The sequence below is a fragment of the Apis florea genome, unplaced genomic scaffold (assembly GCF_048593485.1).
Source record: "Apis florea isolate Af1SG1 unplaced genomic scaffold, ASM4859348v1 contig_3_pilon, whole genome shotgun sequence".
NCBI lineage: Eukaryota > Metazoa > Arthropoda > Insecta > Hymenoptera > Apidae > Apis > Apis florea.
In genome coordinates, this window is record NW_028256870.1 from 6100 (window position 1) to 30414 (window position 24315).

A 24315-nucleotide genomic window follows, 5' to 3' on the forward strand; every position below is an offset into this window, starting at 1 on the left:
AATCTAAGGAGAAATGTATCATGTGTCATATAGTATGTTGCTACAAATGCGGTATGCCTATTTATAAAGTCGTCCTGCGTGAAAAGGTAAAATACTTACTAAACGAATTATGAGGCACGTGCGATATGCAAGGACAAAGTTGCAAGGAATCTATGAAATGTGATACGAAACGATTATATATTGCAATGACTGAAAGGATATGAAATGTATCTCATTCACATGATTGTCAAATGTATATATGATGTATATGACACGTGATACATGTTATATTTTTCGTTACGTTACATAAAAATAATACATAAAATATCAATTAATTTCATTATCCTATATTTACAACAATTATCTGTCCTAGAACTAAGAAAATTTCCAAATATTAAATTTATATATATATATATCTAGTACTATTAAAAAACGTACAAGCAATTAATAAAACCATCTAATTCGTAGAACGTTAGTTGTTCTGTGTATTCGATTTATTTTATCACACACAACTCGGTATACCGATTGCCCATCCAAAAGAATCTCTTCATCCTTCACGAAGATCATAGATCAACAAATGGAAAGAAGAAAGTTCACGGTGGATAGAACGTGGTAGAAAGAGTCGAACGCCCCTAGAAGTTTCTGCTGGTCAAAAATAGACGTGGAATGACACGGGGAAGCGGATACCATAATATTTTAGTGTCACCGAAATAAAACTCGAAGCCATCTGGCCAATTATACGAATGCATAAATCCAAACTGAATGCCGGACGAGAAAACAAACTGGTCGCGCTTCGTTCCCTGTTTACGACTTCCGATCGATCGATCCTCCTGTCCAGAAATCGGTGACGCGTCCAAATTGCACCTTCATTTAGCAAGCAACATGGTTGCAATTAAACTCTGCAGATCGTGATACATTTTATACTTCTTTATTTCTATTCTTCTCTTCAATGAATAAAATAAACGAGGAATAAAAATACTTTTGACATTACGTAAATTTTATAAATTATAAATTATAAGTACTTGATACCAGTTGAAATATATATAACTTATAACTTATATTAATTCGTCTGTAATCTGAGCTAAACATGACACATACAACTGGATAATTTTATTATTATCATGGAACAGATGTCAACAAATATCTAAATTTATACGGAAAAGGAAGATCAGGAATCGAAATATTGCGGCTGAGAAGCATCGTAAGTCTTGCTCGATCTTGAGCGACAAGCAAGGAAAATCTTCTGGATTGGTTGTGTTTCAACGTGTTTGATCCCTTTCGTGAGTTAAATCGTACTTCGTGCCTGAAGAGGCCTCGAGAAGATCAGTCTGCAAATAAATCAGATACGCTAACGAGCTTACGCTTTCAATCGTACAACCTTGTGCGAAATCGTCTATTTAATGTTGGTTAATGTTAGTTGTTCATTACATATCGATTCGAATCATTTTCGTCGATTTAAATTTGGCAGATCTAATTTTCATTCAAACGATAGTTATTTATATTACATTTAAATACTTTGATAGATGTTAAGAAAGGATTGTTCGTTCTTTTATTAAAAGCTAAAATTCTTTTTTTAAATATACAATTGTCTTTAAAATAGAAAAATATTATAAACGATTTTATTTTTTTTAATTCTGAAATTTGTTATAATTTTATGAAAATTATGAGTTCAATTTGATACAATTATTGCCTCTTTTTCACATCAAATAATAGCAACGTTATAAAACGATATATTTCCTAAGACAACTGTAAGTAAGACAAACTGAGACATTTTCTAACAGACAATACAATTGTGGTGTGCCAATCGTGATATTTTATGAAAGTATAAAATATTGCTTTGATTTCCTTGCACATTCCACTGAAAATAAAATTTTAAATTTATTATCTTAACAAAGATATTTCTGTACGTTGCGCGAACAGTGTAAGTTTTACAAAAATATTAAACAAGTGAATTCACTGATTATATTTAACTTAAAGATTCATTACATGTTAAACTTACAAACAAATTTTTTCCTATAAAATAGATTAATAATTACAGTCCTTTTTTTATTTATTTAGAAAAAAATTCTAATTCATTTCTGATCTAGAATAAAAAATTAATAGATACAAGAAAGTACAATTTTATATTAATATAATTAATATTACAAATATAAAAGATATCACAAAAGACTGATAGAAAAATGTCTATAACAATCGACGTAAAAACAAATATTATTTCATCTAAAAACATCTCTGCTAAAATTATCATTCACTTTATCCTCTTTGCAATGAATCACGCTCCACCTGTTATTTTTACTACCTTTTATTTTCCTTCTCTCGAGTTTATTTCGAACTCGTTGTATTCGTAACGTGAAAAGGGTTAACCGGGTAAAGAGCGCTTCCGTTTCTATGACGCGGCATTTCCGGCGCGTGCGCCCCCAACTTAAAGAGGTCAGTTGATGCGCTGGCAGAAGAGAATCGAAGAACGCGTGAATCCGGGTGGAGAGCGAAAGAGATCGCGTACCACAAGGTAAGGCAGGGAAAGACGTCTATTTCCGAACGAACGGCGCTCCAAATTTAAACAACACCACCCGCCTCCGGTGGCTTCCACTTCCTCCCATCGCATCACTTTCGTTAAGCTGCTGCCCATCACGTCTCGCATTCATTAAGCTCGAAGAACCGCTTAGGACATTGCACTCCCCACCCTCGTTTTCCCGCGTCGTTTCATCCACTCCAATGATCCTCTTTCAGACCGGGAAATTTAGTGGTTCGACGATTGGTATTACGTCCTCCCCGTATAATGTTTCACGCGAGTATTTTTGACCTCAAAGATTGGTTTATGGGGCCAAATTCGGTGCATCCTCCGAAAACCGCTTTTATCGATTCTTTTAATTTCTAGAGATCGTCGAATGTATTAATAGTTTTCCTTTCGACAATGTAACACGCTTGTTAGGGGTTTGTTCGATATTAGGAGAAGCTGAATGAACGTAATGACAATTTTAGTTCCATGAAACATTTGGTTCATTTATGTTTGATCGTGTATAAATAGATTAATTTATTTGGTGGCACGTGAATGTTGATGATTCCCTTGAATGGAAATTTTAGAACGGAAGAGAACCATTAAATACCGACTCGATCAATCGTACATGTGGCGCTATCTATCAATGCACTGGGGAACTTTTCAAAAGAAATGATTAATAAAACAATTTAATAATTAATAATTAAAATATTCATGAGAAAAAATTTAATAAATATAACTACTTTTAAGATTGATCGATCGCTTTGCTTTATAGAAATTTATAGAAATTATAATATAATAACATATAAAGAGAGTCAATTTTAGGTGAGGAAAATAATGAAACAATAGTATATTTTTTTCAAAATCGTTTTCTTTATTTTGTAGAAAACTGCGTGATAAGTACACCAATAATCTTGCAATGTTGAAATGTTGCCGATTCATACAGGGGGGGCACGAAGGGGACTGTCCGGAGCAAGTTCCTCTTGAATGATTTACGCTCGTTATTGGTCAACAGTCTTTTGTAGTTTTTTTTTTTATTCGCGCCTCTCCTGGTCCGAACAGCCTCCGAGAGGCCCGAGTTTATTATGTTTTGCTGTTACTAGCAAGCCAGAGCAGTGAACAACGAACATCATTATTTTTTTCTTTCCTATGTGGTACAATTGGTACAATTCTACTGTATAAAAAATCGTTTATTTTGCTCGCGAGTGGAGACACATATTGGAAGGGAACGCGAGATTCGACGTACGATCAAGATAACGAAAAGAAAAAACAATAAGAAAAAAGATATTTCGGGAGAGAGAATCGAGCAGGAAAACCAGGAGTATTTTAAAGAGATCCTTTTATTCGCGCGTCTTTTCGAATCTCGCGCCACTTCAAGCGCTCCCCATCACGCAGCTGGCGCGACTTTCGAATTACACATAAACCGTTCCATTATTTTACGTTACTTTATTTTTACTTTATTTTATCCATTTTGGTAGAAAGCGATCTACTACTTTAAATGAGACACTGTTCCTACGACATCGATCGATTTACCTTGAAAAGAGATACTTTTCCCTGACCCCTGCTCGAATACTTTTCTTTTCATTTTCCTCTCTCCCCTGCTCGTACATCACGACAACGAACGATGATTATTTCGATTCGAATGACATATGTTGGCTAGTGGTTTTTTTTCCCGTTTTTTCACACGTCTTTTTTCCATCTTTAATAATTTTCTTAACCTTTCAGTCGCACGTCTTTTGTCCATTCTCTCCTTTCACGCACGCACACACGCACGCACTCCTTTTTCCACTTTTGTTACTACTTTCACTTATCCAAGATCTTCATCGTCCTTTCCCAATCAATACCAGAAGATCAATACCGTTCCAATAAGACACTGCGTCCCCGAGAAACCACAAGATCGTTTAAATTTTGATTCTCAGATTTGCATCCATATCAGTCTGCGGGTCTGTGTGCATTATTGATTCGTTTTCACAACTCTCTCTATCTCGATCTATCGATTATCTTCCTTTTTTTTTCTCTTCTTTTTCGATTATCTAACAACGTAAACAAATGAAAAAAAAGAATATAATTTACATACCACGGCGATGATCGGGGAATCGAAATAAATGGCTTTTTCGTTGCTCCAACTTGATCGAAGAAACAACGAAATGATAACATCCGGGTTCGAATCGATGATGATGGAGCATCGAAACGCCATCTTGATTCGCCATATTTTTATTATTATTTTTTTTTTTTTTCTTTTCTCGCCATGGTGGACTAGACACACCAATCTTATCGACAATACGACAATAATTACAAATTCGAGGGAAACCCGATAAATATAACGTCGAATTTCGTAACCTTCGCGTTATTAGAAAATGGCGGACGCGGAAAGCCCCGCGAATTTTGGAACACCTCGTGAAATCACAATCGCGCCTAAGTAAAATGGATCCTAATGTAATTCGAGATCCGCGAGAAAAATTATCGATGAAACGACCGATCGATTTCATCATCCGACAGGGCTCAGCATGACTAGATGGACCGGAAGCGGGCCAGATTGACGAAGAAGTTTGATCACTGGGCCAACGAATCGAAACGCTCGAATGTTTTACTAAGCGATATGCGAGGATCGATTTGTATTAATGATCAACCCGAGCAACTGGACGCTTCCGACAAGACGTACTTAAAGATGATGAGGAACGAACACGCTTTAATCCTTTGCTTCCATCTTTTATTATAGTGGAATTACATTTATGCGATTTCATTGTCGAGGAACAAACTTGTTGGCAATTGTAATTATTCCAATTTAGCAATGAAAAGATTTTATAATAGTCTTCAGGATTCAAGATTTTAAGAAGAATTATTTAAATTGTGATATTCATAATTTTCAAACTTTTCCAATTTTTTCCAATTTTGTCATCTTTTTTTTTTCTTTTTGAATTTTTCAATTAATTAAAGATAGATAAAATTTCGTTCCTTTATACTAAAATTGAAGTAAATGAAATTCCACTATATTTGTTACAGAGAAGGAAAATTTTCTCTATTGACTAAGCTGATATATCCTTCTTTCCTAAAATATATCTAATTGATCCTAATCCGATTATTATCGAAAAAATATGACTAAATTGAATAACTTTTGAGACTGTTATCAATCAATAATCATAACTTTATACGATAATACGAGTTAAACCAGTTCGATTGGTAAACTCTGAAGTACGCCTCAAAATTGCAATCTTTAAAAAATGAAACGTGTCCTTTCCTTCCTTTTTCTATCTTTTCAATTTTCCAATAACGACAAGGCCAAGACAGGGCCTTTGTCGTCCCACACAGCCCCGATTGCCGGTGATTTTCAACGAAAGGCCACAATAGATCATCGATCTCGTTGCTCCAGCTGGATCGCCTAATGAAAGCTCGAGCGTCCGCTCTAACAAATCGTTTTAAAACCGCGATACACACCACGAATTTAATTATTTAAAATCGTGCTCACTAAGAAATTCAATTAATAATCGCCTCGCCACGCGCGGAACATAAAATCACAAATTCGCGTAAGTAAACGCTTTTTTATATATCATTTTTCACTTTCTCGTTTTTCATTCTTTCTCACTTTTTTCCTTTTCCCTAGAAATTTCGCCCCGGCGACGGCTCTTAAAAAATTCGATCTAAGTCGATAACAGTATTCTTCTTTCTCTTTTATCATTTTTTTTTCTTTTTTTTTTTCTCTCTTTTTTTTTTCTTTAATTTAAATCGAGGCTTGCACAAGACCCATTATTATTATTACTATTAATATTATTATTAATATTATTATTATTATTATTTTTTGGATTTAGTCGCATCTTTCGTATCTTTTTCTTTCTCTCTCTCTCTCTCTCTCTCTCTCTCTCTCTCTCTCTCTCTCTCTCTTTCTTATACGATTAATCTCTTTTCCTCTCGCTCGCACATGCACTCGCATAAGCGCAATCAGACACACATATACATACGATCACTCCATCACGTCTTCTCGCCGATTGCTCTCTCGTTCAATCGCGAGGGACAATATATTTTCTCTCGTTAGTCCGCTATTGTTCGTTCTTTGCGTCTTTCTCTCTCTCTCTCTCTCTCTCTCTCTCTCTCTCTCTTTTTCTTTCTCTCACTCAATATCTCTCAATATCTCACTCTCTTTCTCTCTCATTTCTTTTTTTAATTCCCGTATGTACTTTTCTTCCTTTTCTCTTCCTTCTTTGACTTCACCACTATCTCCCTTCCTCTTTTACCACTTGTTTTTATGTTTTTTTTTCTTTTCAATAATGCTTCTTTCTTTCTTTTTTTTTTTTCTTTACATAGAGATATACGATTAATCTTCATCACCTAATATTGCATGCGCGTGAACACATTTTTCCTTTTTTTTTTTCCCCTTTTAACGATGGAAAAGAGCTTGCGTCTCTTTTCGCGGTCCACGGGACCACGAGTGTCGTGTGTAGAACTGCCCGGACATAATTTTCTCCAACCTCATTGCTCTCGTATGTGCGTACACGTATATGCGCGAGAATTTATACGTGTACACGCATAACATCGATTTTTATACGCTTTTTCATCGGCATTGATTTTTCCCTTTATCTTTTATTCTTCTTTCTTTCTTTTATAATACGCACAATACTGGCCATAAATTTTTATGTTAATTAATTTAAATTGTTATTTAATATTATTTTATCGTTGCAACGAGCGATATGTACCTTGTAAGGTAAGGTATCATTAAGGCTGATATGAGAAATAAATATTGTATATTTGAATGTACTTTTTTTAATGTACTAATCTTATTTACTAAATTTTGTCTTGTGAAGTTTCCTAATATTTTTTCAAAGCATAAATTTAGCATGAAGAATGAAAATTTTACAATCATCGTTTCTCCAAAAATGTGTATAACATTTTTATAAAATTATTTCGCACATAGATCTGACATTTATGGCCAGTAGTGTACACATTCAACGCCAAAAACGGTGCCTCTTCAACGGTCGCTTTTTACATTTCTATTTCCTTTTCGATCCTCGTCTCGCCCTCTAAGGATCTACTTCAAAGTTCGTTTCAATCTCGAACGGAGCTATTTTCGAGAAAATTATTTCACGGAATAAAACGGGGGATCCCATCGAGATTTATCTGCAGGAATTTTCGTTTTGTTCATCGAACAAAAATGGTAAATTTTTCAGGCGACACGAGAATCGAGAAAAAGAAAAGTGTCGGTGATTCGTTTGCAATTTGACCCCTTCGTCGATACGGTTTTTTTTTTTTTTTTTTTTTTTTAAGTATTACAATAATTGGTGACTTCTCATGAGATACTTCAGTAGTTTCGCTCTGTCCCGAGGTCGAGAACCGAAGTCGATACCGCCATTTTGCTCGTTTACACGCCTATCGTGTATTCGAATATAGTGTTTATCAATTTCTTTCTTTTTTTGCAAATTCATACATATATATATATATATTTTTTAATGGATCGATTAATCATAATTGCAATATGGATTGAAACGAGTTAAATAATTTTGTAGATTTTATGGGGAGAAAAAAATGTGTTTCTGTCAGATCGCCATGGGAATCCAATACTTTTGTATTTGGTAAGAAGATTGTACTTTATCGAGGTGTCGAAGGCCTTTCTGGTGATCGTATTTTATAAAGAGAAATTAGCGTAGCGCGTAAGTGTCTACATTGAAAGATAATTTCAATAAAAATACTATTTCTTTTTTTTTTTTCTTTTACGTTATTTCATTTTGTCGCTTTCGAGAAAAATATTAAAGTTGTAAAAAAGTACGCTGAGTCTCTTTCGATTGCAGGAAAGCACTAATCTCTCAAACTCTCTCCTCTTTGTCAAGTCTCTTCACTTTCGTATATGATAATTAGAGATGGATCGAAATCTGATTTTTGGAAACTTGTATTTTGAAATTTTCTAGAGATTCGAAATTCTCGAAATCTAATTTATTTCTTTTTCTCTAAAAAAACGTCTAGTTTTATCAAGAATGAAAATTAATAAATTAATAAGTAATAACAATAATCGTTTTCCTAATCAAAATGATTTCATCTTTTTTAATTAAGACAATCTAATTAAAAGTCTAAACATAATTTCATTTGGAGTTTGAGAATTTCGAATCACAAAAATAACAAAAAATTCAAAGATCGAGGATTGGATACTTTTTCGAGTTTCGAACGATTTCGATATTTCTAACGCCACATCCCTAATAACAATCCATATACGAAAGTCTATCTTAAATTAACAATGTCATGGCTATCGAGTAAAAAATCCGAAGCATACGATGCTGAGTTGGAAAAATCGATAGAAATCTATTTGGTACGTACAAGTACCGTGCTAGAAAATAATTTTCTTTTATTATTTTACTTTTTTCCTTTACCAAACTTTTTTTATTTTTTCATCCTTTTTTTATTTTTTCTTTTTTTTTTTTTTTTCGAGAAAAAAGTTCTCAGGAACACTGCAGATGACGTACCCGATGATACGCCTAATTAATAGTAATACGTCTAACGATACACCTAACACACCATTAGGCATATTTAAATCTAAACAAGTTATCCGTAAATTCTAACGTTCATTCCCAAAAGAATTCCTCAAGGCGATCTGAGGTGAAACTTCGATCGTTTCGACGGTTGTATCCGAGTAGAAACGGGGAAACGAAGCCAGTTGTCGACTCTCGGTTCGTCGTCAAGGCAGATCTCGTCCTATTTTTATTTTTATTTTTTTTTCTTTTTTTTTTTCGTCAGAAAACTGAAGCCTTATCTATCTGAATAATAATAAAGTAGCGTTTATATCAGACATCGTGCGAGCCATTCGAAACACGGCGAGACGCGGCAGCAGAGATCCGAGCATCGCGAACGAACACCGATCGATTTCCACTTTTATCAATTTTTCTTCTGTTCATGCGACTCGTATCGTATCCCTCTCCTGTGACTTCGATTCGTTACCAATCACTAAAACGTGAATACCTGATCTGTTTTCGCGTCGAGAGAGGCACTGTGTCGCTCTCTTGTTCAATGCAAAAACAGTCCGAAAGCTTCGATCAGTGTTTTTCTTCCTCTTCGACAGGGGAAAAAAAAAGAGGAGGGATCGAGGAAACGATAGAATCGATGAACGCGAAGAGACGAACAGAATCTTTTCTTTTTCCCTCTTTCTCTCTCTTTGTATCTTTCCCTCTTACTCATTTCCTGTTCGTCGTGATTAGAAAAAAATCGAAACGGGTCGATCGCAATGCTCGAAACGATTCTTTCCTTCTTGTTCCTTTTTTTCTCCATCTATAATTCTCACGGAGGCCTCGTCGAAAAGCGTAACGCGTGTCCCAGGGCGATTTCGTACGGCCCGTCCAACTCGTGTTTATGCGTGGTGTAATGTTTAATTACTTTTTAATCAAGTATATAGAGCATATCATTTTTAGTCGTAATAATTATATTGATATTGAACTACCTAACCTAATATTTACAGAGTTTCTTTTTCACCATTATCATCATCGTCTTCTTATTTTCTTCTTCGTTTTCTTCTTCTTCTTCTTCTTTTTTCCTTTACGCTCTTGGCACTACTTTTCCTCCTGCGCTCTCTCTCTCTCTCTCTCTCTCTCTCTCCCTCTCTCTCCCTCTCTATTCATCATTCGCTTCCATCTTGTTTCTATCATTTATACACTACGGAATCGCGCCATCTGTCGTTCAGAGAATCCCTCTCTTCTTTCCACCTTTGCCCTCAATGATATTTCTATTCCCCTCATTTTTCGTAAAGACCATCTTCCGCATTCTTTTCCAATTCTCCCTCACCTGAGATCCGTTTCACATGGATCTCTCTCTTTATTCTTGCATTCATACACGCACACACGCAATAACGACGCATCATTCACGCGCGAATACATTCATTTTATTCTATATCGTGTGGCGGATTCATCCGCTTCCCCCACGTTTCCGCTCCCATCGCGCGAATCACTCTCTCTTTCTCTCTCTCTCTCTCTCTCTCTCTCATTCTCTCGCGAATTATCGCCAATAAATAATTTACTAAGTCTTTTTCGCAGCGAAACTTCCAAAAACGATATACATATACATGTACATATGCATATACATATATACTCGATGATCAGAAATATCGTCCCGTTGATCGGTGTGGTGTTGCGTGTTGGGTCGGCAGCAATGGCGCACTCTGGCGGCTTTTCTAGTCACTACAAATTGCGTATTCATCAGCTACATTCGTTGGCCTTTTTCCTGCATCACCTCTTCTCTCTTAATATCACCCAATTCTTCCCAACAACTCGACGCTAGATGCTTTATGCCTCGGAGGACACACGTCAGTCTTTCTAATACGAACTAGTTCGTGAGTGGTGGCGCCTTCGATAATTTATTTTCTTATTCGTCTCGCTTAAATAGGCCTCTCTTATCAATCTTCTTCTACATTTCTCTTCTTATTATTCATCTCTCCCATCGTCCACCTCATTCTCAAGGATTCTCCTCTCAGCTACATTTAATAGAACTAACCCTGCCTCGTCTACGTTACTTTGGAATCGTCTGAGATCTAAGCTAGAGACTGGCCATGTACACGGATTGCCACATTACATTAGGTATCGAGCACCTGAAGCACCGAAGGTTACCGACCCACGAACGCAGCCTCGTGTCTTCCTCGTCTTTCTTCTTCTCGTGTGTCCCGTTTCTCGCTCAGCTTGCGGGTGAGAGGGCGCTTCACTCCCGAAAAAGAAAACCAGCTGGAGGGCCATCCAGCGGGCCTCCAAATGGAGGATCCAACAGCTACACCAGCGTGGTACAAGGAGCGTGGTACGGCGGAGAAGGAGGAGGAGAATCATCCCTTCGAATTCGGCCCTCTCCTCTCCTCTCGGCCGGTGTTGTTTGTCGGCTGCGATTCAAAAGCCACGCGATAACGAGGCGGTATCATCGTCAGCTGGCCGAACCAACGTTTCTCCTGCGAGTCAGTCTTGAGGGATCCTCGACGGGTCGAGGATTCTCGAGGAGGGCAGAACAAGCACGACGACTTCTGTCCCAGTGTTGGATACAACAGTGTCGTCCTTGTGGCGGGTGTCGTCGACCCGTTCCTCTGTCTTTTCTCGTTGCTTGACTGGGACACGATGCCGCCGCTTCCACGAGATCCTCCGCCGTCCATCGACCTCGAGGAACTCGCTGCTCCTCGAGCTCGTTGCGGCTTCGAGTGCTCTCCTTCTCGGCCGTGCCTCGGATCAGACGTTCGGTGGCTGATGTTGAGACGACGTTTGCTGCTGATGTTCTTGCTGGTGATGATGATGATGATGATGATGATGATGATGATGATGATGCTGTTGCTGCTGCTGCTGCTGACTCTCGTCAGCCTCGCACGGGACCACTGTTAGGCTGGACAGGTTGCTCAGGTTGCTACTGGACTCGGAATAACTGGACAAGGTGGGTCTTCTGGGCGGAACCACCACTGCTGGCGTCGAACTGCTAGGATTGGAGGACTTTCGGAATACCTTCAACAGGGAGCTGCCCGCACTGTGGCACCGGACCAGCCGTTCAGGCGCGTCCAGCAATGCGGACTGGCTTCGGTAAGGCGGCGGGCTCTCGCTGTCGAATACAGTCCGGTTTGGGGGCGGTCGAACGCATTTCTGGTATATCTCGCTCTCCTGAAAGGGAAATGTTTAGTTTTAATCTGGTTTTCGAGTGATGGTAAAAAGTAGATACCATTCTTCTATTGGTTTTTCGAAGTTTGACGAATTTTTATAAGTAATTCAAGCTGGAATGATGGATTGCTCTCTGCGTATATGAAATGTGTATTATATTTTCATGATTGTATTGAAATGGTTACTTGTATCGACAAAGATTCAACAGAACTAAACAATATACGCAAAGATACGAATATTTGAGTATACGAAAATTTGGAATCTTAATTATCTTTTTTAAATAGCAATCAAATAACTATTTTAAATCGAAAACAAGAAATTAAAAAATACCAAGTCAAACTACTTATATATAATCCACTCTACTCTCATAAAACGTTTGAAGACAGAAAACCTTTGAAGAACCTTTGAAAATCCTCAAATACTCTGTTGAAAAAGAAGAAGCAAAATGAAAACAAAATTCATATTTAGATTCGCACGATACTGGGAGCAGAGTATCGCAAACAACTCTTGAACATGCGGCGTTACCAGAAGTGAGTTTAGCTATAAACGAGCACCGAGCTGAAATTTCGGTTATTTCGGTTCGCCAAAAGAATCGAAAATCGATTTTACCAATCAATCGAACGAAATATCCACGCACAATCGAATCAGAGAACGACGACACGGAAGATGGAAGATAAAAAAGAAAGAAGATTGAAAAATTCGAAATGGAACGAAAGGGTGAAATATTCTTTTTCTCGCAGGAAGCGAGAATTGGGGGATGGGGGAGGTCGATAGGATGTCTCGTAACGTGGGTATACACGCGTAAGGGCGTAGGATTACTGAAATTCTAACCCATGATCCTCGAGCAACGCCGAAGAAGCGCGTGTTTCGGCTCGATGCCGACATCCAGAAGCCTCGACGAGGATAGAACTCGATCTAAGGCGACGCGATCTTGGGCGAAAATGGCACGAGGTTGGCGGTCACTCGATCGTCTGCCAGACTGTCGGAAGTGGGGGTATATTTCCGGTGCTTGTCGAGATTTTGAATAGACTATGTGAAATTGCAAATTTGAGAAAAGAAGAATTTGATTTTAAAATTTTAATAAATTATGGTACTGGAATTTTTGAAACTCAATCAATCAATAATCGACCAATAGTAACAATAATTATTCTTTTGACTCGCAAAGAATTTAGTATGTTCAACTCTTATATCTTATTCGTGCAAGTTATTCTTTATCTATTGCTAGAAAAACGAAAATAGCAAAGTTTCGAGATTCGAGAAAAAAAGTTGAAGTTGTATTAGATTGAATTGTAAATAATGACATTTTCTGCGAGGAATACTCTTTCTGGGAAAAATCATTTTTAAAGAAAAAATATAAACGTAAATTTCTGTGGAAATATTTTCTGAAAATAGATTTAATTACCGTAGAAGAATGCTAAAATAGATTCTAAGTCCTTTGCACAATACCGTAGATAAAAAGAGTTTTACACAGGAGTGAAACGGAATTTGTAAAAAGTAAATGCAATTACGTCCAATGTAAAAGGCGCTTCAAATTATGCATCATGAATTATGTAGTACGAGGGTCTAAAATTAGAAGACACGAGACTAATTAGCCAAAATTAGCCGAGTATAATCTAGGATAATGAGGCAGGGAGAACAATAGAAACCCTAGGTTAAGATCGAAAGGTAGAGGAGATAAAAATGGAAAAAATAAATATTATCGTACGTGTCGAAATATTATCGACACGACTCCAAGTTTATAAATATAAGATTACAAATTAGGAATATGTATAGGAATAAAAAAGAATTTATAACAAGGAATTGCAATTATGCTTAACGTTAAAAGACGCTTTATATGTATTATACGGGCAATCAATTATAGGGTAAAATGTTCTAAAATTAAAAGACGAGAGGCTAATTAACCAAAATTAGCCGCGTGTAATCCAGGATAACGAGGCGCAGAGGAGCAATGGAAACAGTGGATAATGTTACGGTATCTGAAATAACTGCGATAATCCTACGATAGTTGACGTGTAAAAAGTATTTTTATAACCGACATTCATGCATTTTCGCCTATTATAATGCAAATTGGACATTTCCCTCTATCAAATTGCGAAAGTATAATCTACATGATACACTTTGCTCGAAAAAAAAAAAAAAGAAAGAAAGAAACTCAACCAGCAAATATCAAAATTATACCATTGAAAATAAGGATCTTAAATTGGGAAAAATTTCGATTTCGTGAAAGTAAATGGAATTATTAAAATTTACAACAATCAAAGCAAACAAAATTATAGTATTTTAATATAATTTGTTAAATAATAATACTATGTTTCTGATTTAAGAATAATTAAAAAAAAAAAATAGAAGTAGAGAGTCTTTATAATAATCAAATTTAATAACTTTTAAAATATTTTTAAAAATCATATTCTAAACACGATTATTACTTCAAAATATATCTTTTTTAAAAAAAGGAAGCAATTATGCTTTATTAAACACAAATATAAATTAATATATTTATCTGATTATCTAAATTTATTACAATTTCTTCGAATAATTACCACAACATTTTCTTAATTAATTCTAAATTGCGAGAAAAATGTTATTCCACCTCTAAGTTGCATAAAACATCACTTAATATCTTAAAATTTTCTATATATATATATATACATCTGCGCTTAACAAATAATTCTTAAACATCACCTTTTCTAATTATTTGCACATCTTAACAACATCACCCACGATATCACCTTAAAATGAATCCTCAAAGGGCCAAGATGCACGCACTCCTCACTGATTAACACGAGACTCAATGCCAATTCTACACCTGCGAATCGTTTCACGCACGAAACAACCAGAAGGACGAAAAAGACCAGAAAGAGAGAAAGAGAGAGAAAGAGCGAACTTGATGAAGAACGAGGGAATGCGATTTTATCTGGAGGACACGGACCGTGGAAAATTTATCCGTTTTTACACGCGTTATTACCCAGCCGGTACTCGAAAATGCGCTTATTAGCGACCGGCTAATCGCCACGAGCCGCGGGTTCGATAAATGAAAAGCGGCGCCGATTGGGAAACGTCTGGATCCAGCCGGTCGCGGCTAATCGGCTGAAATTCCACCCCCTTCCCACGTTTAATTCTGTTAATAATGCCGATATTAAATGCTACCAGACGTTCCAACATTAGCATTACGGTATTACGTTCGGAAGATTTGCGATTTCGATAAGTGGAAAATCTATGGTTGTATGAATTCTCCAAGGATTTGGAGCCTCCAGGATGAAAACGGGTATTCGATTCATTCCAGTATTTCAATAGTTTAATAAGCGATAACCATCCTCCTCCTTCCTCGAACGTCTTCAATTTAAAATCTTCTGTACGTTCGTTCTAGAAAAAACTGTTTAAAAAATCACACAAGGAATGAAAAACTTCAATATATACACATTTCCCCTCAAACACATTCTCTCCTCTTTAAATCTCTTTAATCTAAAACCAATATTCATTCAATATTTATCAGGTACCATAAAAAAAAAAAAAGAAAAAAAAGAAAGGCAAAGAAATCGCAGCAAACAATCGAAGTTCGTTCCACTTTAAACAACGTTCAGTTCCTCCGCAAACCGCTCTTCCAACAGTCTCGCAAACGCAAACAGAACGTAGCGCAAACTCGCCAAGCAACCGAGTTTAGTCTGGCCAGCAACCACTTGCACCCCAAGAGGAATATAACAAAGGATAACCCGTTAAATATTCGAAGAGAGGAAACAAGAAAGAGAGAGCTCACCTGCTCAGGGTCGCGCAGGTGAAGGGCGGTATGCGCTCCGTAAGGACGTTCCTCGCCATCCGGAAGCTGGAGCCGTGGGGGCAGGTCGAGAGCGAGGTCCTGGCGGACACTCCCGGCGCGGATCGCCCGATCCCTTGCAGCGGCGACCATCACTTCCTGTATACTATCGGTGGCTCCTTCACCGCCGTTACCAACCCCACCGCCTACACCACCACCTCCGCTTGGATCATCCTCGAGTCCACCGCTGAGGCCGTTGCGCTCCATTCCTGGGCTCACCGACAGCATCTGTGGACCAGAAAGAGATTTATTAGATAAATAAATATTACTTTTTTGATTTTTGAATTTTTTTTTTTAAATTTAGAAAATAGAAGATAGAAAGCATTTTATTGTAATTATTAATGATGAAAATAAATATCTTTTATAATTGCTTAAATGGTGTTATTATTTCTTAATCACCTCCTCAATCGTTTGTAAATATTTTATTGGTAAAATGAGAAATCGATTTATGCGTTTCATTCTTCGATTTTATTAAATATTTCATTTTATCATCCGAGTTAAAATGATTTGTCACAAAGTGCTAAAAATAATAATAAAATATAAAGTCACTTCAAATCTGATCGTTGTGAGCATTGTCATCGAATCAATTTAAATTTCACTAAAATGTTACAAAATAATTTAATAGCTAGGAATATAAAATTAATTATCATACATCTGACATGAACAAATCTAAAAACATTGTAAATTAATAATAATGCGACAAATTATAAAATTACCAACCCCAACTCATAAAGCTAACTCTTCCCACTTTAACATCCCCTAAACATCGCCCCTAAAATCCAACAACACACCATCCCCAAAAGTCTCCATGTCACATTAGACACAGGAAAACCTCTCTCGTGTCCACATCCCCTGCTCAACAAATTCAATTTCCCCGTCAATTAATAATTGACCAACCACCTGCAGCACCCTGCATCAAACTCGTTGCGCGGGCAGAAATAACCAGAGGGACAAGTTTAACAAGATTCGACGAGGGATTGGACCGTTTCGACGTATACTAAATATCGTTCCAAGCGTTTTCACGACGAGGAACAGTTTCGCCAAGATCTCGAGTCCGTTTTAAAACCCCATACAACGAAGGCATTAAAGTCGTGCAGAAGTCTTTCGGCTTCGGTTTACGATGGTGGCGATCGTTTCCATGGAATAAGAATGCAATCCGGATTCGAGACGTGTATCGGATGATCCGGAACGTTCGTCGCGCATAAAATTTTCATGGAACCGGTTCGATTTATTGGCGGGATTGAAAATTTCGAGTCGTCTCGCTATAAAATGGACACTGCGAACGATCGAGGAGGGATATGGAGAGAGAGATGGGTTGCGTTCTATTATCGGGTGAAGCGAGGAAGTTTTGATCCGAGATTGAGTTGAATTTTCATCGAGAGGAGGAATTTATGGAATTTCGATTTTTCAGAGGATGCGATCTTTATTCTATAAATATATTAACGTTATTTGAGAATTTTTCATAATGATATTAGAAGCGTCAAGGTGTTGGAGATCTACAGAAAATTCAAGAGAGACGAGAAAAATTTATCGTCCATAGATTTTTTTAAAATTTAACGCGTTTGAGAGATAAGGACGATTTTAAAATTTGAAAATATTGCGTTTCGATATTCAACCCTTAGGATTCTGAAAATTTTTCTGTATAATAATAATTTAAGGTAAGAGGTTTTATTATTGAAACAATTGAAACAACGTTTAAACAATTTAACGTGGCCTCTAGATTGTATCACTTGATCCTGATCGATTGAGACTAATTTACCGTTCTAAATGAGACTGAATGTTTAAGTCCTTAGTTTAAGACAGTAATAAACTCAGAACTGAGATTGAATTTGACCTTTGACTTTTGAACTTTGATTGATTGGAAAATCTTGCCAAACTGTTGAAAGATGTTCGCAATTTGTTCATATTTTGTTATTTTGATAATTAATTAACATACAATAATATATTTCAAGTAAAACAAACTTTACATCTCATATCGTTCACGTACACACACAATTAATCACGAAACTATTACCCAACATATTCATTTTTTAAATAATCTACTTTTAATAAATATTTCCTACCTTATTATTATCCCCTATTCCCTACATTCCAATGGTTTAAAAATAAAATACACAATATAAAATGAACGATCGAACAACAAGAAACAAAGATGATCGAACACTTTTGTGAACCAATAATAATTATTCTCCCTATTCTGATCGAATAAACTTTTAGCCAAACACAAAAGATTAATTATCAAATACAACAATGATTAACAATAACTCAATAAAATTCGCAAAATAATACAATAACGCAAGCATAAAAATTTCATTGACGTGTAACGCCATTCCAATTAAAACCCGCGCCGTAACCCCTCATTACAATCCAGACATTCTCTTTTCTCCTTCTTCGTGTCCAACATTAATTCACGTATTCCCGGTTTAATCGTGCGTTTCCAACGTTTCGTTTTTTAATAGCGCCCAGTATTAATTCTCCATGCGGCCAGGTTTTCGTTTATTAATTTAATCGACTTCGAACGCCAGTCGCTAAAGCAACGAGCGCGCGATAGTAGGAGGAGGAAGAGAGAGAGAAAGAGAGAAGAGAGAGAGAGAGAGAGAGAGAGAGCAAAAAGCTTCGTGTTTTCTCTTTTACTGAAACCACGATTAATCCTTTTCCACGTCGACCATGTCGAATTCGACGGGCTCGTTATCGATGTTCGATTTCACGTGGCACCGGTGGGTAATTTCGCCGGAAAAATCGCTGGTGAACAATACCGCCATATTTCCACGTAGAATGGGTTGGAATGATCGACGTGATCGAGAATTTCGCGTTAAGAAAAATTGCGATATCGTAGGAATATTTTTTTTTTTTTTTTTGCATCGATCTTGATGCAGTTATTATTCACCTTCCAACATTCTCTTCGTTTTGTTTTTCTTTGTGCTCGTAAATCGTTTGACAGTATTCCGATTTATTTTATAATAATTAGGCAGAAGGTTTAATTTAGCATGACGTAATTATATATTTAAGCATGTACATTATTTAAAATAATTTGATAAAGTTTAGTTTTTGTGTTTAGCCTCCTTTTTATTGATACGAAAATTATTCGTTTCTTTTTATTTTACGAGCAAGAAGCATTTAATACGAAATGGAAAAAAACAAATAGCTACAAATTAAACTATTACGATAATACTACGATAATTTTTTTATCATAAACGTATTATAATCTAGAAATACAATATAATTATTGTATATGAAAAAATTGTTTCGACGAAAATTTTACATATTATCTAACATAATGTAGTAGTTATTAATAATTAGTATCAGTAGTATAATACTATTAATTTTATTAAAAATTACTATCTAATCTATTTATCGAGAAATTATATTATACGTTCGAAGTAGAATTTTAAACTTCTTTTTTAACAAAATATTTGCACGCGATAGTTGTAATTTGAGCGTTCCTTTAATCGTTGTCATATACCTTCAACAGATATTTTATTTCATGGACGACAGCAAACAACTGAACCAGAATTTCGATCGAATGCGCACGCCGTTCAAATTAACTTAAAAATCGCTGTCGGGGATGGAAATTATACAATGAATTCACGATTTCCAACTCGCTTCGTGGAATAATTGAAATTGGGCCGATACCAAAAATTATTTTTAATTTCAATCTCGTGTTATTATATATATATTATATATAAATCGCAGCTCGTGAAAGTTATGTTTAGAGCGAAATTGTATTCTAAAAGTTGTCCCCGAGCAAATAAACACCCGTCTAGCAGACCATATCGTACCTTGAACTTCAGCCCACTTTGTGTGCCAAAGTTTTTCAAAGTCGAGCCAAATGTCCTGCGTCATCGCGCGACTAGACGATCGAATCGCAAAAATTTTATTTCATCGTCATATAGTCGTGTATCTAATTCCTATGAACTATTTTCTGCTCGAGACTATTACTAGACTCGAGTCTCGAAGTCTTTGATACAATCCTTGTGAAATTGAAAATCTCTCGGTATATATTTTATGCTTTTAAATAACTCTGTATTCCTCAAACAGAGCTAATTTCAAAAGATATTTATCGTAGAAATATCGTAAATTTATTGAATATTTATTATTATACAAAATAAGTGATTTCTTATCAAATCTGATATTATTAATCACGTTATTAATTACCAAAATTTGAAAATACATCGAGAAATCATATTATATGAATGCAATTTTATGTTCTCCATTTCAAGCGGATTTCACGAGAAAAATCTGAAAATACAAGCAACTATCATCAAATTATAACAAAAATATGCACACCGTAAAATCCCAATTCTCGCGAAAACATTCCAAAAGGAATTATTTCTTCTTTCTATCTACAACTATTCTATCCACCAAATCATGCGAAAAATCAAACTTCAACTCGCAGAAAAAATATTAAAACTCATTATTCGCCAAATTTTTACACCGATCGCCATTATTAATTCGATGTTATTAATCACGAAATCGAGGAATCTTAACTTACATGGGAAAAGATCGAATTTTCCACCGCCCTAAATAGGCGCCACGATTAAATCCATCGTCACATTTGTCCTTATTGCCAATTCAACGACACCGTAGACCGCTGACTAGAGGAATCTATACGATAATAACGCACAAGGCCAGACACGAGAACGCTAGCCGTCGCCACCACGTCTCGACCACGGCGAACGAGTCGTCATCGGTGTGCCGTTTCCTCTCCCTTGGTCCTGTCCTGCGTTTTGCCGTGTATAATACGGTATCGCGACATTATTCCAGCCCGTGACGAGAGGGGCAATTGCCCGTGACCAGGCCAACGTATAAATTCCTCGTGTCCGTCATTTCGTGTCCGACCTCTCTATCTCTCTTTCCCTCCCTCTCCCCTCGAGTCCACGCTACTTACGTGATCTATTTGCCGCTAAACGACAGGAAACGTTTCCAAGCACCGAATATCGCGCTCGCCCTTGCATGCACGCGCTCGTCCTGTTCTACTGCTAGGATAAACGGCCCAATTACCGTGCCCCCGCTCCGACTTGGAATTAATATTTTAGGAAATTAAGAGAGAGAGAGAGAGAGAGGGAGAAAGAGATGTAACGTGATCGAATTGAAAAGTTTGTTTACAGATCGTTGTGATGAATAATATGAGTGTTCTTGGGTATTTATATCATATTGTTACATTTTTTATAATTTAAGTTTTCATTTATTTGTATATAAATCGATAGTTATGTTAATCTTTGCGTTTGATGCATTCTTTCAATTATTGGATAATCAAAGTATGAAGCGAATTTACGATTACTATTAAATCAAGGTATCGGGAAAGAAGATTGCACTTTCGAGGATTACAAAATGAATTAGAAATATTTATCTTGATTGTTGCCCGGAATCTTAAAAAGTAAAGATCAATATTTTTTTTTCATGGTTTAATAATAATTAATTCTTTTTTAGGAAGGAAAGTAATGAATGTAGAAAGATAATCAATAGTATTTATAGATTTTAATATGAGGAAAGAAAGGAATGAAAGGTATTTTCAAATTATTCAAAAACTTCCAAGTCGTCAGTAAATTTTCGTTAAATGGGCCATTTATTCTAATGTTCACGAGGGAGGAAGAATGGAAGAAGGAATGGACGCCTTCAAATTTTGCTTTGGACGTGGAATGTTAAAAGGGGAGCTTTAATGCTTATTGTGACGTCTTCTTTTGGGGTGTTAGAGATAGAGGAAATTAGGGGTGGGTGAATAAATAGAGAATGTTTCCTGCGTAGCGTTTCTGGGATAATAGACTTTGATAACGATTTCTATTCTGTTGTAAGTTGTCATGTTTTTCTCTGTTGTATTTAATGGAGTGAAATAGGAGTGAATCGATAATGAGTGAATAAATTTTTCTGTGTCGTTGAGAATAATAGAATTCCATTTTTGTTTTTTTTTTTAAAAAGAGAATCTTGATTCTAGTTGTTGAATTTCCTAATTGTTGCTTTTTAACGAAGCATCAAATAGGATAATGATGGTGAAATTATGCAAATATTATGTGAAAAAAGTTACGTTATGTTGAAATATACGATTGGAAATTAGGTAATTTTATTAAAGGTGGAGTTTCGTGAGTAATGGAATGCTTTATTACATTATGGTAGTTTCCTGAATTGTACCATACTAATATATACTTCTACATACTGAATTATGATGCAATATATTTTGCAATATGTTTTCGCGACTTATTTCGCAACGAAATATGTTTTTCATGCCACGAAATAACTGAAAACAAGTGAAGAATCAATCACTAAATTTAACTGATAATCAATTAAATAAAATTAATCGATAAACTTATTTCATAAAGAATAAAAATATAAAAAATTATTAATAAAATTTTTATAACAAAACACATACTAATTACAATATTTTCACCTGAAACATCAAATAATTAATACGGTGTACCAAAAAAAATTTCTCCTACCTACCCAAGCATAATCCAAAAATTTCCAACAAATAGATTTCATAATATTCACTACAAACTCTCATTTTCCAAACACAACAAAATCAGTTCAAAGCCACAAAAATATACAATTCACATTCGACGTGATAACCAACGTATATAAAAAAATTCAAGAAACTTTTCAAACTTCTCACTCTGAGGATAAAAAAACCTTCAAAATATCCTTCAAACTCAAATTTCAACAATAATTTCAAGAATTACACTATAAGGATAAAATATATTATTAAAAGAAACCAAAACTTCCTGATCGATCCTCGAAACGTAAAGATTATCTCGAAATCTTCGAACCTTCAAATATTTTAAAAGTTAATATTTTAAAAAAGAAAGGAACACAGAGGAAGTTTAATGGCGGGAGTCGTTTCTATCAAACGTTTAAGCGACGACTATCCGCAGAAATCGAGGCGACGCGTGTTATGCGCGCGGAAATACGAGGATACGCTCGAGTCGTAGGTGAAACGTGGGACCGTAAGCAAAATGATCGCTGCTTGGTAACGTTACCTTTCAATGCATCACGATAAACTGGAAGACGGTACGAGATTACGTGACATGGCGCGATGAATCTTTAATCCTCGCCAGGGAAATGAAATCATTTTTGACAAGAAGGGGAAGAAATAAGGGAGGATAGAAGAAAAAAGAAAAGAATTTTCTTTTTTTTTTTCTATAGTGATATTTTACAGTTGGTAAAAAAATTTTCAAAATGGTAATTTCCTAGTAATTATCACTTTCATTGATTTTATTATATTCATTTAATAATTTTAATATAATATTTGTATTATATCATGTATAATTAATTTTGGATAAAAAATTTTGCACTAGATTTGGAATAGATTAAAATATTATTATTATCAATCCTTTATTTTTTGATTCTCCAACATCAATATCTTTGATATTTGAAACTATTGCTTGAAACTCGACAGACTTTAAAAATAAAAATCCTTACGATCGGTTTCTAAGAATGCTTAATGCGATATACTCGACAGGAAGGAAGAAAAGGGAAAAGAATATTTGTCTTGCGATTAAATACCGTAAAGCATTTTAAGAAGCACGTGGCGTGAAATGTGTTAATAATTTATCAACTGTCCCATCCTCCCCCCCTCCTTCTTTTTTCTTTTCTTTTCTTTTTTTTTTTTTTTTTTTTGTTTTTTTTCTCGAAAGACGATCTTCACGTGAAATTTATTTTCGAAAAGAAATTCGACTCAGCGGGTATTAAAGATGAATAATGTTTCTCGAGCTACTGTGCGTGTTATAATTGCATCGTATGTTTCCAGAAAGTCAGTTTAACGCGAGTAATTGCGGCCGTGAGGTAACCAATCATAACTCGAAAACAACATTAATTATCCCTTTTCATAACAATCTCGAAAGCACTAATAAAAGCTGAATTTTCCGGTTAATTAAAATATCAGCGGGGTTCCCATCCCTCCTCGCTATACATTTGGTGTGCAACATATGCGCGGGAGTGGTGCTAACTTTAATGACAAATGGTGCTTCTATTTAAGCTAACAATAATCACTTGATACGCGCAATTATTACACGCAGCTGGTAATAATAATGCAATTTCAAATCGCGGTGTCAATAAATTACGTATCAACACGCCAACTATGAATACCATTTCATCAATAAGAAATATTATTCTCTAAAATTATTAAATAAAACTTGATCCTATGCAAATCAAATTTTATCAATACTTTTACGATATTTCATTTTTATTACTTAAAACCTAATTTAACTTAATTTAATCATCGAATGATATAAATAAAATTATTAGAACAAATGCATACTTGAAAAAATATAATAATAAAAGAATTAAATTAAAAGTGTAACTATATGAATGTATCTTTAATATTTGTAATTAATTACAGCAATTGTTTATACTGAATTTAATATTCCACTTGATTCAAGAGAAAATATATAATATACGAATCTTCGTGCCTCAAATTTTTTACCCCCTCCTCCCCAAAAAAACGCGTGACCTCA

General features: G+C 35.6%; 1 protein-coding gene across 1 annotated transcript in view; it reads right to left on the reverse strand.

The window, feature by feature from the left end:
• Positions 1-3329: 3329 nt before the first annotated feature.
• LOC100869791 (uncharacterized) overlaps positions 3330-24315 on the reverse strand; it is a 158154-nt gene continuing 137168 nt past the window's right edge. Inside the window, exons 3-4 of the mRNA XM_086917225.1 lie at positions 15815-16099; positions 3330-12063 (exon numbers count right to left, since the gene is read on the reverse strand). Of these exons, the coding sequence (XP_086773351.1) occupies positions 11644-12063; positions 15815-16099 (705 nt within the window). The 3' untranslated portion in view covers positions 3330-11643. The remainder of the gene's footprint in view (positions 12064-15814; positions 16100-24315) is intronic.